At 43.1% G+C, this 13,948-nt stretch overlaps 1 protein-coding gene across 1 annotated transcript in view; it reads left to right on the top strand.

The window, feature by feature from the left end:
* Positions 1-13,948, top strand: part of xrcc5 (X-ray repair complementing defective repair in Chinese hamster cells 5) — a 307,464-nt gene that overhangs the window by 48,899 nt on the left and 244,617 nt on the right. The window contains exon 3 of the mRNA XM_043694532.1: positions 7,316-7,499. Coding sequence (XP_043550467.1) covers positions 7,316-7,499 — 184 coding nt within the window. The remainder of the gene's footprint in view (positions 1-7,315; positions 7,500-13,948) is intronic.

Below are 13,948 nucleotides of genomic sequence, written 5' to 3'. Positions count from 1 at the left end.
GTGGCTCAACATTTCAACTCCCCTTCCCATTCTGCCGAGGATATGGAGGTGCTGGGCCTCCTCCACCGCCGCTCCCTCACCACCAGACGCCTGGAGGAAGAACGCCTCATCTTCCGCCTCGGAACACTTCAACCCCAGGGCATCAATGTGGATTTCAACAGCTTCCTCATTTCCCCTTCCCCCACCTCATCCTAGTTTCTAACCTCCAGCAACACGATCCCCTTGACTTGTCCGGACTTGTCCGACCTGCCCAGCTCCTTTTCCACCTATCCACTCCACCCTCTCCTCCCTGACCCATCACCTTCATCTCCTCCCCCACTGCCTATTGTACTCTATACTACTCTATCCCCACCCCCACCCTCCTCTAGCTTATTTCTCCACGCTTCAGGCTCTCTGCCTTTATTCCTGATGAAGGGCTTTTGCCCGAAACGTCGATTTCTAAGCTTTTCGGATGCTGCCTGAATTGCTGTGCTCTTCCAGCACCACTGATCCAGAATCTGGTTTCTCGTATCTTAGGTCATTGTTTTTACCTTAGTAATACCATTAGCTGGGATTATAACATGGTGAATAAATATAATTGTGCTGAAAACTTATTCTGAAGATATTCTAGGAGGACAGTTGTGTTGTGGTAATATCACTGGACTAGTAATCCATAATCCCAACCTGATGTTCTGTGGACATCGGTTTGAATCCCACTATGACAGATGTTGAAATTTGAATTCAGTGAAAGTCTGGAAAAAACAGCCACTGTTGATTGCTGTAAAAACTCATCTTGTTCACTCACATCCTGTAGAGAAGGAAATTGCCATCCTTACCCAGTCTGATCTGTATGTGAGTCCAGACTCAAAGCAATGTGGTTTCCTTTGGGTAATTAGGGATGGGGAATGTGTATAGGGTATAAGCAGGCAGGGAAAGAGTTAAGTTCTTGAGTTTGTGAAACGAGGTTTAGCTGAGCATAACTCAGATCAGATAAGAACTTACACTGAACAATGGGGTCCTGGAGGCAAGGGTAATGGGTTGACAAGGTGGAAAAGCAGTCATTATGTAGAGCCATTTAACAATATTGGAAGCATTTAGTATGCAAGGTCAGCTAACAAGGGGAAAAGTATCCATTGTATGAATCCGGTTAACAAGGTTTAGAGCATTCATTCTATAACAGTAAAGGACTTGGTCTCTGCTATTGATACTTTTTGATTGTAATAGTAACCCAAATAATATGTATGTTGCCTTACCTGAATACTCCTCCCGGTAAAATGACTATGTAGTCCATTGAGAAACTGCTGTTCCAGAGAAGACCGTGAACTCATGTCCCTGTGCACATGGGCAATCGTTCTCTCTCTCTCCAGGGCTCTGAATGAAGATGAAGGAGGTAAAGCCATACTGTATCTCTGAGTGTTGTGCTTAGCCTGCGGGGAGCAGTGGAAACAGGACAACGCAGACTCAAAACAATGTGGTTTACGCTTGGTAATTAGGGATGGGAAATAAGTGCTGCCCTAGTCAGATATGTCCACTTCCCACAATTTAATAAAATTAAAAATCTATTCTTGGGTTTGTAGTATGTCTTAAGTAGGCTCTGATGACTCTTCCGCTTGCTTAGCATGCTAGTGAAATGTTCCTTGTGGATGCTATGCACTGTAGTCACAATTTGCTAGTAGTAGAGAGAGTGAATGATTCAGGTTGTGAATGAAATGGGTGTTATCTACCTGGACTTCAAGAAGGTGTTTGGCAAGATGCCAAAAGGGAGGTTACTGAGTGAGGTAAGGGCTCATGGTGTTAGAGGCAAGATGCTAGCATAGCTAGAAGCTTGGTTGTCTGGCTGAAAGCAGAGAGTGGGGATAAAAGAGTCTTTCTCAGGATGGCAGCCGGTGACAGGTGGTATTCGGCAAGGCTCAGTGTTGGGACCACAACTTTTCACTCTATACATTGATTATCTAGGTGAAGGAACTGAAGGCTTTCTGGCGAAGTTTGCAGGCGATGCAAAGCTAGGTAGAGAGACAGTAGCATTGAGGAGGCAGGTAGACTGCAGAAGGATCTGGGCAGGTTAGGAGAGTGGCCGGTGGAGAATGAAAATAAGGAGAAACTTCTTCATCCAGAGAGTGGTGAATCTATAGAATTCATTGTCACAGAAGGCTTCAGAAGCCAGGTCATTGAGTATATTTAATACGGAGGTTCGACGCACAACTTTCCTTCCTTATCCTTTAGTGGACTAACCCTTTCTCCAGTTACCTTCTTCTTATTTCTGAATAAAAGGCCTTGGGACTCTCCTTAATTCTTCTCGCTAAAGTTATTTCTCAACCCCTTTTAGCCTGCTTGATTCCTCATTTAAGAATGGTCCTACTGTCCTGATATTCCTCCAAAGCCTGTTTTGTTCTTAGCTGCCTGGACCTTATGTATGCTTCCCTTTTTCTCTTGGCTAGTTGCACAATTTCACCTGTCATCCATGGTTCATGAATCTTGCCTTTTCTATCCCTTGTTTTCAAAGGGACATGCCTATCCTGCACTATCTTCAACATATCTTTGAAAGCCTCCCATATATCAAATGTGGACTTCGCTTCAAATAGCTGCCCCTAATCCACATTTCCCAGCTCCTGCTGGATTTTGATAAAATTGGCCTTGGTCCAGTTTAGTACTCTTCCCTTAGGATCACTCTCATCTTTGTCTACGGGTATCCTAAAACTTAGAGAATTGTGGTCACTATTCCCAAAGAAATCCCCCACTGCAATTTCTACCACCTGTTCTGGCTCATTCCCCAACACCAGGTCCAACATGGTCCCTTCTCTAGTTGGACGATTGACATACTGCTCTCGAAAACTTTCCTGGATGCTTCTTACAAATTCAGCCCCATCCAGCCCTTTGACACTAAGTGATCTCTGTCAGTGTTGGGAAAATTAAAATCTCCCATCACCACTACCCTGTTGCCTCTCCATCTTTCCATAATCCATTTACCTTTTTGTTCTTCTACCTTATGCTCACTGTTGGGAGGCCTGTAATACAGCCCCAACAATGTAACTGCACCCTTCTTATTTCTCAGCTCTACCTATAATGACTCACTGCTCAGGCCCTCCATAGTGTCCTCCTTTAGCACAGCCGTGATATCATCCCTGACAAGCAATGCAACACCTCCCCTTTTTACCTCCCTCCCTGTCTTGTCTGAAGCATCCTGGAACATTTAGTTGCCAATCATGCCCTTCCTTCAACCAAGCCTCTGTGATTGCAATAACGTCACATTCCCAGGCACCAATCCAAGCGATAAGTTTGTCTGCCTTACCCACTATACCCCTTGCATTAAAGCATACGCACTTCAGACCACCAGTTCCTTTGTGTTCATCTGTTTTGTGCCTACGCTTCCCCTTGGTAATGCTAACTTTATAATGCTGTTTGTTACAATCTCTAGTTTCCACCTCACTGTCTAGTAGTCTTCTATTCTGGTTCTTAGCCCCTTGCCTCATTAGTTTAACCCCCCCCCCCAACAGCAGTAGCAAAAACTCCCCCAAGGATATTAGATCCAGTCTGGTTCAGGTGTAGACCATCCAATTTGATTATGGGATATTTCTGGATTGGAACAGTTCCTTAGTTAAGTTGGTGTATCGAGTTGATTTAAATTTTCCAATAGTTAAGTTATTCTAAATTCCCTTTTCTTTTGGTTATGTTTCAACTGTAGTGTTTAAATAAATTGTGTTTTGCTTAAAGTTGAGTGGTTTGACCAGCTGTATCACACCTGGGATATTGGCTTCACATCTGCCTTTAAAATAAGAAAAAGTTAAGAGTCTAGGCTACCTTAAAAATATTTTGAGGGGGGTCTGGCCTGATACATAACACTGTGCTCTCGTGTCCTTGTCTATCCTACTAATGGAAATATCTTCTCCATGTCTACTGTATCCAAGCCTCTCAGTATTCTGTAAGTTTCAGTGAGATGCCCCCCCCCCCCCTCCCGTTCTTCTAAACTCCAAGTACAGACCTAGAGTCCTCAACTGCTTCTCATGTGATCGGCACTTCATCCCTGCAATCATTCTTGTAAGCCTTCCCTGGACCCTCTCCAAGACCAGCACACCCTTTCTTAGATACAGAGCCCAAAACTGCCCACAATTCCAAATGTAGTTTGACTAAAGCCTTATACATCCCTGCTCTTAAATTCCATTCCTCTTTGTCAACTTCCTGAAACTGGAGAATTCTGAACACGGACTCCTAAGTCCCTTTATGCTTCAGATTTAAGAAGTCTTTCCCCATTTAGAAAATAATCAACACCTCGATTCTTCCTATCAAATTGAAGAACCTCATACATTGCCACATTGTATTCCATCTGCCACTTATTTGCCATCCTCCGGGCCTGTCTATTATCTCCTCAGCCTCAGGTAACTCTGTGTTACCTGCAAATTCAGAAACAATGACCTCAGATCCTTTGTCCAGACCTAGGTGTTCTCATACATCCGTCGCTGAAGGTAAGATGCAGGTGCAGTAGGCGGTAAAAGAAGGCTAATGGTATGTTGGCCTTCAATACAAGAGTATTTGACTACAGGAGTGGGGATGTCTTGCTGAACAGCCTTTGCACGACCACATCTTGAATATAGTGTGCAGTTTTGCTTCCTTTATCTGAGGAAGAACATTTTGCTCTAGAAGGAGTGAACCAAACGTTTCCCAAACTGATTCCTGGATTTGTGGGAATGTTGTATGAGAAGGGGTTGATTTTATTCACTGGAGTTCAGAAAAAATTAGAAAAATAATTTACAAGTGTGATTGCAGGGATGACTAACCTGTCACATGAGAAGTGTTTGAGAACTCTGGGCCGCTGGTCGATGGAGTTTAGAAACCTATAAAATTCTAACACCAAAATTGGAGGTGTAGTGGGCAGCAAAGAAGGTTACCTCAGATTACAATGGGATCGTGATCAGATGGGCTAATGGGCTGAGAAGTGGCAGATGGAATTTAATTCAGATAAATGTGAGGTGCTGCATTTTGGGAAAGCAAATCTTAGCAGGACTTATACACTTAGTGGTAAGGTTTTAGGAAGTGTTGCTGAACAAAGAGACCTCGGAGTGCAGGTTCATAGCTCCTTGAAAGTAGAGTCACAGGTAGATAGGATAATGAAGAAGGTATTTGGTATGCTTTCCTTTATTGGTCAGAGTATTGTGTACAGAAGTTGGGAGATCATGTTTCGGCTGTACAGGAAATTGGTTAGGACACCTTTGGAATATTGCGTGCAATTCTGGTCTCCTTCCTATGGGAAAGATGTTGTGAAACTTGAAAGGGTTCAGAAAAGATTTACAAGGATGTTGCGAGGGTTGGAGGATGGAGGATTTGAGCTATAGGGAGAGGCTGAACAGGCTGGGGCTGTTTCCCTGGAACCTCAGAAGCTGAGGGGTGACCTTCTAGAGGTTTAAAAAAATCATGAGGGGCATGGATAGGATAAATAGACAAAGTCTTTTCCCTGGGGTGGGGGAGTCCAGAACTAGCGGGCATGGGTTTAGGGTGAGAGGCTTATGGCTTGGAGAGGGTGGACGCTCGGAAATTGTTTCCGTTAGGCGAGGAGACTAGGACCCGTGGACACAGCCTTAGAATTAGAGGGAGTAAATTCAGAACAGAAATGCGGAGACATTTCTTCAGCCAGAGAGTGGTGGGCCTGTGGAATTCATTGCCGCAGAGTGCAGTGGAGGCTGGGACGCTAAATGTCTTCAAGGCAGAAATTGATAAAATTTTGATGTCACAAGGAAGTATGGGCTACGGGGAGAATGTGGGTAAGTGGAGTTGAAATGCCCATCAGCCATGATTGAATGGCGGAGTGGACTCGATGGTCCAAATGGCCTTACTTCCGCTCCCATGTCTTATGGTCTTATGGAGAGGGGAAAGATATAAAAGGGACCTAAGAGGCAACTTATTCATGCAGAGGGTGTTGTGTGTATGGAATGACCTGCCAGAGGAAGTGATGGAGGCTAGTACAATTGCAACATTTAAAGGGCATTTGGATGGGTGTATGAATAGGAAGGGTTTAGAGGGCCAAGTGCTGGCAGGTGGAACTAGATTGGGTTGGGATATCTGGTTGGCATGGACGGGTTGGACCGAAGGGTCTGTTTCCGTGCTGTACATCTCTATGACTAGAGGGGCTAGATGAGGTAAGTATGTTTCCAATGCAATGGGACACCAGAACGTGGGGCCAAAGTCTCAGAATACAGGATAAAATATTTAAGATTTGTAATGAGGAGAAATGTCTTCACCCAGTAAGTGGAGAATCTGTGGAACTCAGTCCCACAGAAAGCAATTGAGGCCAAAATATTGTATGATTTCATGAAGCAGTTGGCAGTAGCACTTGGCTAAATGGATCAAAGGATTTGTGGAGAAAGTTGAAACAAGCTTTTGAGTTGGATGATCAGCCATGTTCATAATGAATGGCTGAGTAGGTTCGAACTGTCCAATTGCTGCCTCTTGCTCTTAATTTTCTGTGATTCTGTATAAGTTCGGCATAACCTTTCTGCTCTTGTACTCTCTGCCCCCATTAATGAGTAACTGATAACTGGTGCTTGAAATCATATAATACTAATGAGCCATTAAATCAAGCGATTAGGAAGGCAAAAAGAATGTTGATATTTATTGCATAGGGAATGGAAAAACATATTAGGAATATTTTGCTACAGATGTGAAAGGGACTGGTGAGATCCCCTCTAGAGTAGTGTGTTTAGTTTCAGTGACCTTATTGAAGAAACGATATAATTGCTTTGGGAGATGTTCATAAAGTCATAGAGGTCTTGACCACAGAAAAAGACCCTTCAGCTTATCACATCTGCACCAGTCAAAAACAACCAGCTAACTATTTCAGTTCCCTTTTCCAGCAGTTGGCCCAAAACCTTGTATGCTTTGCCATCGCAAGTGCACATCTAAATACTCCTTAAATGTTACAGAATTTCTGCCTCTACCGCCCTTACAGGCAGAGCGTTCCAGTTCTGAAGAAGGGTACTGGACTTAAAACATTAACTCTGTTTTCTTTCCACAGATGCTACCAGATCTGCTGAGTTGCACCTGTAGATAGCAGCAACCATAATGTGATTGAATTTCTGTTTTTGTTCCAGATTTTCCACATCTGCGGTTCTTTATTTTATTTTAATATTAACAAATTGAAGTATTGTTTCATCATGACCCTAACTTCAAAATATTGTTGGTTAGTAAACTGCTCCAGCATGTTGCTCTACTCTCCAACTATTTCTCCATCAACTTGATTAGATAAACCGCAAGGAAGTAATGGATGAATAAAGTAAGCCAATTCTAAGTTGCTGTTCTTCTGCTTGATACTGAGTTCCATTTGTCTTTTGTGGGTTTTCTGATGTAGGTATTTGCTGAGAGTAAAGATGAGACTGCTTTAGTCCTATTTGGGACTGATCGAACCTTTAACCCCCTTGCTACATCAGACCAATACCAGAACATTGTTGTCCAAAGAAACCTGATGATTCCTGACTTTGATTTCCTGGAAGACATCCAGAACGGCATCAAGACAAGTCACCATCAAGCTGATTGTATCCTTTCAACAATTAAATATTTTATTAGAAATAAATAGAGGACAAGTGTAAAGATTTGATGTTGAACCTGTAGAAGACATTTTTAGACCTCAGCTGGATATTGTGTACAGTTGTGTACTCCACACTATGGGAAATATGTGAATGCATTGGAGAGGGTAGAGAAATGACTTCTAGAGATAGTTCCATAAATGAGAAATTTCAGGTTTGAGGATAGATTGAAGAAGTTAGAACTGTTCTTCTTGGAGACAAAAAGGCTAAACGGAGGTCTGATGGAAGTTTTCAAAATCATGAGCGGGGCGAGATGGTAGATAGGGAGAAGTTGTAAAAGGAACAAGAAAAAGATAGCATAGGTTTAAAGTGATGTGCAAAATTATCGAGTGATGTGAGATTCGAGCAAAGGATGGAGGAGTGGCTCTGCCAATTAAAGGTGATATTAGCGCTATAGGGAGGAATGACCCAAACACAAACCAGGATGTAGAAGCAGTCAGCACAGAGGTAAGGAATTACAAAGGGAAGAGGTCACTTGTAGGAGTTGTGTACAGGATGAACAGTTGCCATATCACACTGTGATGTATCCAGGTAGGATACTTCCTACTTCGGAGAGAAAGTGGGAGATTGGGGTTGAGAAACTTATTAGCCATGATTGAATGGTGGAGCAGACTCGATAGGCTGAATGGTCTAATTTCTGTTCCTTTGTCTTGTGGTCTTATGAACGTCTAACAGAAACTACATGAATTGGATATACATTATGGGCGGCACGGTAGCACAGTGGTTAGCACTGCTGCCTCACAGTGCCAGAGACCCGGGTTCAATTCCCGCCTCCAGCGACTGACTGTGTGGAGTTTGCACATTCTCCCTGTGTCTACGTGGGTTTCCTCCCACAGTCCAAAAATGTGCAGGTTAGGTAAATTGGCCATGCTAAATTGCCCGTAGTGTTAGGAGCAGGGGTAAATGTAGGAGAATGGGTCTGGGTGGGTGTGCTTCGGCGGGTCGGTGTGGACTTGTTGGGCCGAAGGGCCTGTTTCCACACTGTAAGTAAGTAAGTAAGTAACTTAAAAATAACGGGAGCTTGTCCAAAGGGTACAGCAGTTATGATGGATTGTAACCTATACATAGACTGCAAAAATCCCATGGAAAACAGTAGTGAAGATGAGGAATTCATTGATTGTTTTTGGGACAGTTTCTTAGACCCACCATGTTACTGCATCAACCAGAGAGCAGGCTATGCCGGATCTGGTTTTGACCAACAAAGGAGTATACTTGCTGACATCATAGTGAAAGCACCCACAGATAGCAGCAACTATAATGTGATTGAATTTTACATACAGTTTAAGGGAGAGAAATGTCCAAGGCTGGAATTTTGAATTTAAACAAGGACAATTATGAAGGCTTAAAAGCAAAGAACAAAGAAGTACAGTACAGGAACAGGTCCTTAGGCCCGTTGGCCCTGCAAGCCTGTGCCGATCATCATGCCCTAACTAAACTAAAAAACAAACCTTTTGTCCTTATTTGGGCTTTATCCCTCTATTCCCTCCCTATTCATATAACCATCCAGATGTCTTTTAAATGTTGCCAATGTGCCTGCTTCCACCACCTCTTCTGACTGTGCGTTCCAGATTCCTACCACTCGTGTGAAAAACGTCCCTTGCACATCTCCCTTAAACCTTACTGCTGTCGCCTTGAACCTGTGCCCTCTTGTAATTGAAACCTCAACCCTGAGGCAAAAACAGAGCTGTCAAAAGTTGGCAGTCTAATTGTGCAACGCCTTTTGGGATTGAACGAACATACTATGATAGAATTCCTCATCAAGATGGAGAGTAGCAAAGTTAATTAGAGTCATAGAGATGTACAGCATTGAAACAGACCCTTCGGTCCAACCTGTCCGTGCCGAACAGATATCCCAACTCAATCTAGTCCCACCTGCCAGCACCCGGCCCATATCCCTCCAAACCCTTCCTATTCATATACCCATCCAAATGCCTCTTAAATATTTTAATTGTACCAGCTTCCACCATTTCCTCTGCCAGCTCATTCCATACACGTACCACCCTCTGCATGAAAACGTTGTCCCTTAGGTCTCTTTTAGATCTTTCCCCTCTCACCCTAAACCTATGCCCTCTAGTTCTGGACTCCCCGACCCCAGGAAAAAGACTTTGCCTATTTACCCTCATAATTTTGTAAACCGCTATAAGGGCCCCCCTCAGCCTCCGATGTTCCAGGGAAAACATCCCCAGCCTGTTCAGCCTCTCCCTGTAGCTCAGATCCTCCAACCCTGGCAACATCCTTGTAAATCTTTTCTGAACCCTTTCATGTTTCACAACATCTTTCCGATAGGAAGGAGACCAGAATTGCACACAATGTTCCAACAGTGGCCTAACCAATGTCCTGTATGGCCGCAACATGACCTCCCAACACCTGTACTCAATACTCTGACCAATAAAGGAAAGCATACCAAACGCCTTCTTCACTAACCAATCTACCTGCGACTCCACTTTCAAGGCGCTATGAACCTGCACTCCAAGGTCTCTTTGTTCAGCAACACTCCCCAGGACCTTACTATTAAGTGTATAAGTCGTGCTAAAATTTGCTTTCCCAAAATGCAGCACCTCACATTTATCTGAATTAAACTCCATCTGCCACTTCTCGGCCCATTGGCCCATCTGGTCCAGATCCTGTTGTAATCTGAGATAACCTTCTTTGCTGTCCACTACATCTCCAATTTTGGTGTCATCTGCAAATGTACTAACTGTACCTCTTATGCTCGCATCCAAATCATTTATGTAAATGACAAAAAGTAGAGGACCTAGCATCGATCCTTGTGGTGCTCCACTGGTCACAGACCTCCAGTCTGAAAAACAACCCTCCACCACCACCCGCTGACTTCTACCTTTGAGCCAGTTCTGTATCCAAATGGCTAGTTCTCCCTGTATTCCATGAGATCTAACCTTGCTAACCAGTCTCCAATGGGGAATCTTGTCGAACGCCTTACTGACGTCCATATAGATCACATCGAATGCTCTGCCCTCATCTATTCCTCTTTGTTCCTTCTTCAAAAAACTCAATCAAGTTTGTGAGACATGATTTCCCATGCACAAAGCCATGTTGACTATCCTAATCAGTCCTTGCCTTTCCAAATACATGTACCTCCTGCCCCTCAGGATTCCCTCCAACAACTTGCCCACCAATGACGTCAGGCTCACCGGTCTGTAGTTCCCAGGCTTGCCTTTACCACCCTTCTTAAACAGTGGCACCACATTTGCCAACCTCCAGTCTTTCGGCACCTCACCTGTGACTATCGATGATACAAATATCCCAGCAAAAGGTCCAGCAATCATTTCTCTAGCTTCCCACAGAGTTCTCGGGTACACCTGATCAGGTCCTGGGGATTTATCCACCTTAATCCGTTTTGAGACATCCGGCACTTCCTCCTCTGTAATCTGGACATTTTGCAAGATGTCACCATCTATTTCCCTACAGTCTATATCTTCCATATCCTTTTTCACAGTAAATACTGATGCAAAATACTCATTTAGTATCTCCCCCCTTTTCTGCGGCTCCACACAAAGGCCGCCTTGCTGATCTTTGAGGGGCCCTATTCTCTCCCTAGTTACCCTTTTGTCCTGAATATATTTGTAAAAACCCTTTGGATTCTCCTTAATTCTATTTGCCAAAGCTATCTCATGTCCCCTTTTTGCCCTTCTGATTTCCCTCTTAATTTTACTTCTACTTTCTTTATACTCTTCTAAGGATTCACTCAATCTATCCTGTCCACACCTGACATATGCTTCCTTCTTTTTCTTAACCTAACTCTCAATTTCTTTAGTCATCCAGCATTCCCTATACCTACCAGCCTTTCCTTTCACCCTGACAGGAATATACTTTCTCTGGATTCTTGTTATCTCATTTCTGAAGGGTTCCCATTTTCCAGCCATCCCTTTACCTGCGAACATCTGCCTCCAATCAGCTTTCGAAAGTTCTTGCCTAATACCGTCAAAATTGGCCTTTTTCCAATTTAGAACTTCAACTTTTAGATCTGATCTATCCTTTTCCATCACTATTTTAAAACGAATACAATTATGGTCGCTGGCCCCAAAGTGCTCCCCCACTGACACCTCAGTCACCTGCCCTGCCTTATTTCCCAAGAATAGGTCAAGATTTGCACCTTCTCTAGTCGTTACATACTGAATCAGACTATGTTTCAAAACCTAAATAGAAGAAATTAAAATGGGTATGAGGCATGAATTGGCTATGATAAATTGAGGAGCAATACTGAAAGGAACAGTGGAAAGGCAATGGCAGACATTCAAATAGTGCATGGATGAAATACAAGTATTGTTCATTCCTGTCTGGCACAAAAACCAAATGGGAAGGGTGGCCAAACCATGGCTTATAAGGGAAATTAGAAAGAGTTAGATCCAAGGAAGAGGTATACAAATTGGTCAGAAAGAATTAACAGACCAGAGGAGTGGGAGCAGTTTAGAATTCAGCAGAGGAGGACAATCAAATTGATTGAGAAAGGCAGAGTACAAGAATAAATTTGCAGAGTTCGTAAAAGCTGATTGTAAAAGTTTTTCTAGATATGGAAAGAGAAAATGACTGAAGACAAATTTAGGTGACTTACAGTCAGAAATGGGAATTTATAATTGGGAACAAAGAAATGGCCAGTCAATAAATACATATATCAGTTCTGTGTTCTGAAACAAGGACACAAGTACATACCAGAGGTGTTAGGGAACAGAGTTTAATGAGAAGGAGGTCCTGAAAGAAATCAGTTTTGTGGAGAAATAGTGTTGGGGCCCTACGGTATTGAATACCAATAAATTCCAAGGTCCTGTGACACTAGAAACAGTGAATGCATTGATGGTCATCTTCCAAGATTTTATAGACTGTGGAACAGTTCCTACATCTTGGAGGGGAGTTAATGTAACCCATCTATTTAAGAAAAGGAGGTAGAGATGAGAAAAGGAATCGCAGATGACATTGCTAGTGAGGAAAATGCTAGAGTCCATTATAAAATACTTAATAGCTGAACATTTAGAAAATCGTGGCAGGATTAGACAAAGTCAGCATGTACTAGCCAAAACACATGCAGGAAGAATGTTCCCAATGGTGGCAGAGTTCAGAACCAGTGTCACAGACTAAGGTTATGAGGTAAATCATGTAGGACTAAGATGAGGAGAAATTACTTCATCCAGACAGCGGTGAGTCGTAGTTTCCTACACGATGCCTCCCTTTTTGAATACATGAGTTACGTAAACTGGTTTGTCTTGGATTTGCTTTTATTGTGTTAAATATTTCTTTGCACATCCTCCGTCGCACTTCAGTTGTTTTACCCAGTAGCAGATTTTCCAGTTTACCATGGACAGTCTCTGTGTCATCTTGCTAATGTAGGCCTTACTTAAATCTAAACCTCTAGTCGCTGATAAAGCTTTTCACTCTCAAATGCTACATTGAACTCAATCAGAGGAGTGGCAGTCTTTCAGGAACCAACAGCAAATGACTAAAAAGCTAACAAAGAGGGAGTAAATTGATTGTGAAAGTAAATTAACAGGAAATATAGAAACAAACAGCAAGCGCTTTCAAAGAAATATAAAAAGAAAATTGATACTTGAAGTAAATATGCGACCATTGGTGGATGCAGTTAGGGAATTCATAGTGGTGAACAGGGAATAGGGAGATAACTTAGGTTGCATCGGTCTTCATGGTGGACGATACTAAAGTGAGGACTGCAGATGCTGGAGATTAGTGTCGAGGGTGTGGTGCTGGAAAAGCACAGCAGGTCAGGCAGCATCCGAGGAGCAGGAGAATCGACGTTTTGGGCAAAAGCTCTTCATCAGGAATGTTGCCTGTAACATTGATTCTCCTGCTGTTCCAATGCTGCCTGACCTGCTGTGCTTTTCCAGCACCGCATTCTACATACTATACATAATACAGGTGAAAGAAAGCGTAAGCTAGGGACGACGTATTTGACAAACCAACGGGATAGACAAGTTGTCAAGACCTTTTGGCCTGCATCTAAGGGTTTTTAGAGGATGTGACTGAATTGATACTGGAGACATTAGTCCAAATATTAGTCATAATCATAGATTCATAGAAAAGTACAGCACGGAAACAGACCCTTTGGTCCAACCCGTCCGTGCCAACTAGATATCCCAACCCACTCTAGTCCCATCTGCTAGCATCCAGCCTATATCCCTCCAAACCCTTCCTATTCATATACCCATCCAAATGCCCTTTAAATGTTGCAATTGTACTAGACCATAAGACCATAAGACATAGGAGTGGAAGTAAGGCCATTCGGCCCATCAAGTCCACTCCGCCATTCAATCATGGCTGATGCGCATTTCAGCTCCACTTACCAGCGTTCTCCCTGTAGCCCTTAATTCCTCGCGACAACAAGAATCTATCAATCTCGGCCTTCAACTGGACTTCATTGAGTTGTAGAA

The sequence above is a fragment of the Chiloscyllium plagiosum genome, chromosome 7, assembly GCF_004010195.1.
Source record: "Chiloscyllium plagiosum isolate BGI_BamShark_2017 chromosome 7, ASM401019v2, whole genome shotgun sequence".
NCBI lineage: Eukaryota > Metazoa > Chordata > Chondrichthyes > Orectolobiformes > Hemiscylliidae > Chiloscyllium > Chiloscyllium plagiosum.
Note: the sequence above shows the minus strand (reverse complement) of the source record. Positions and strands in the feature narration are given on the sequence as shown.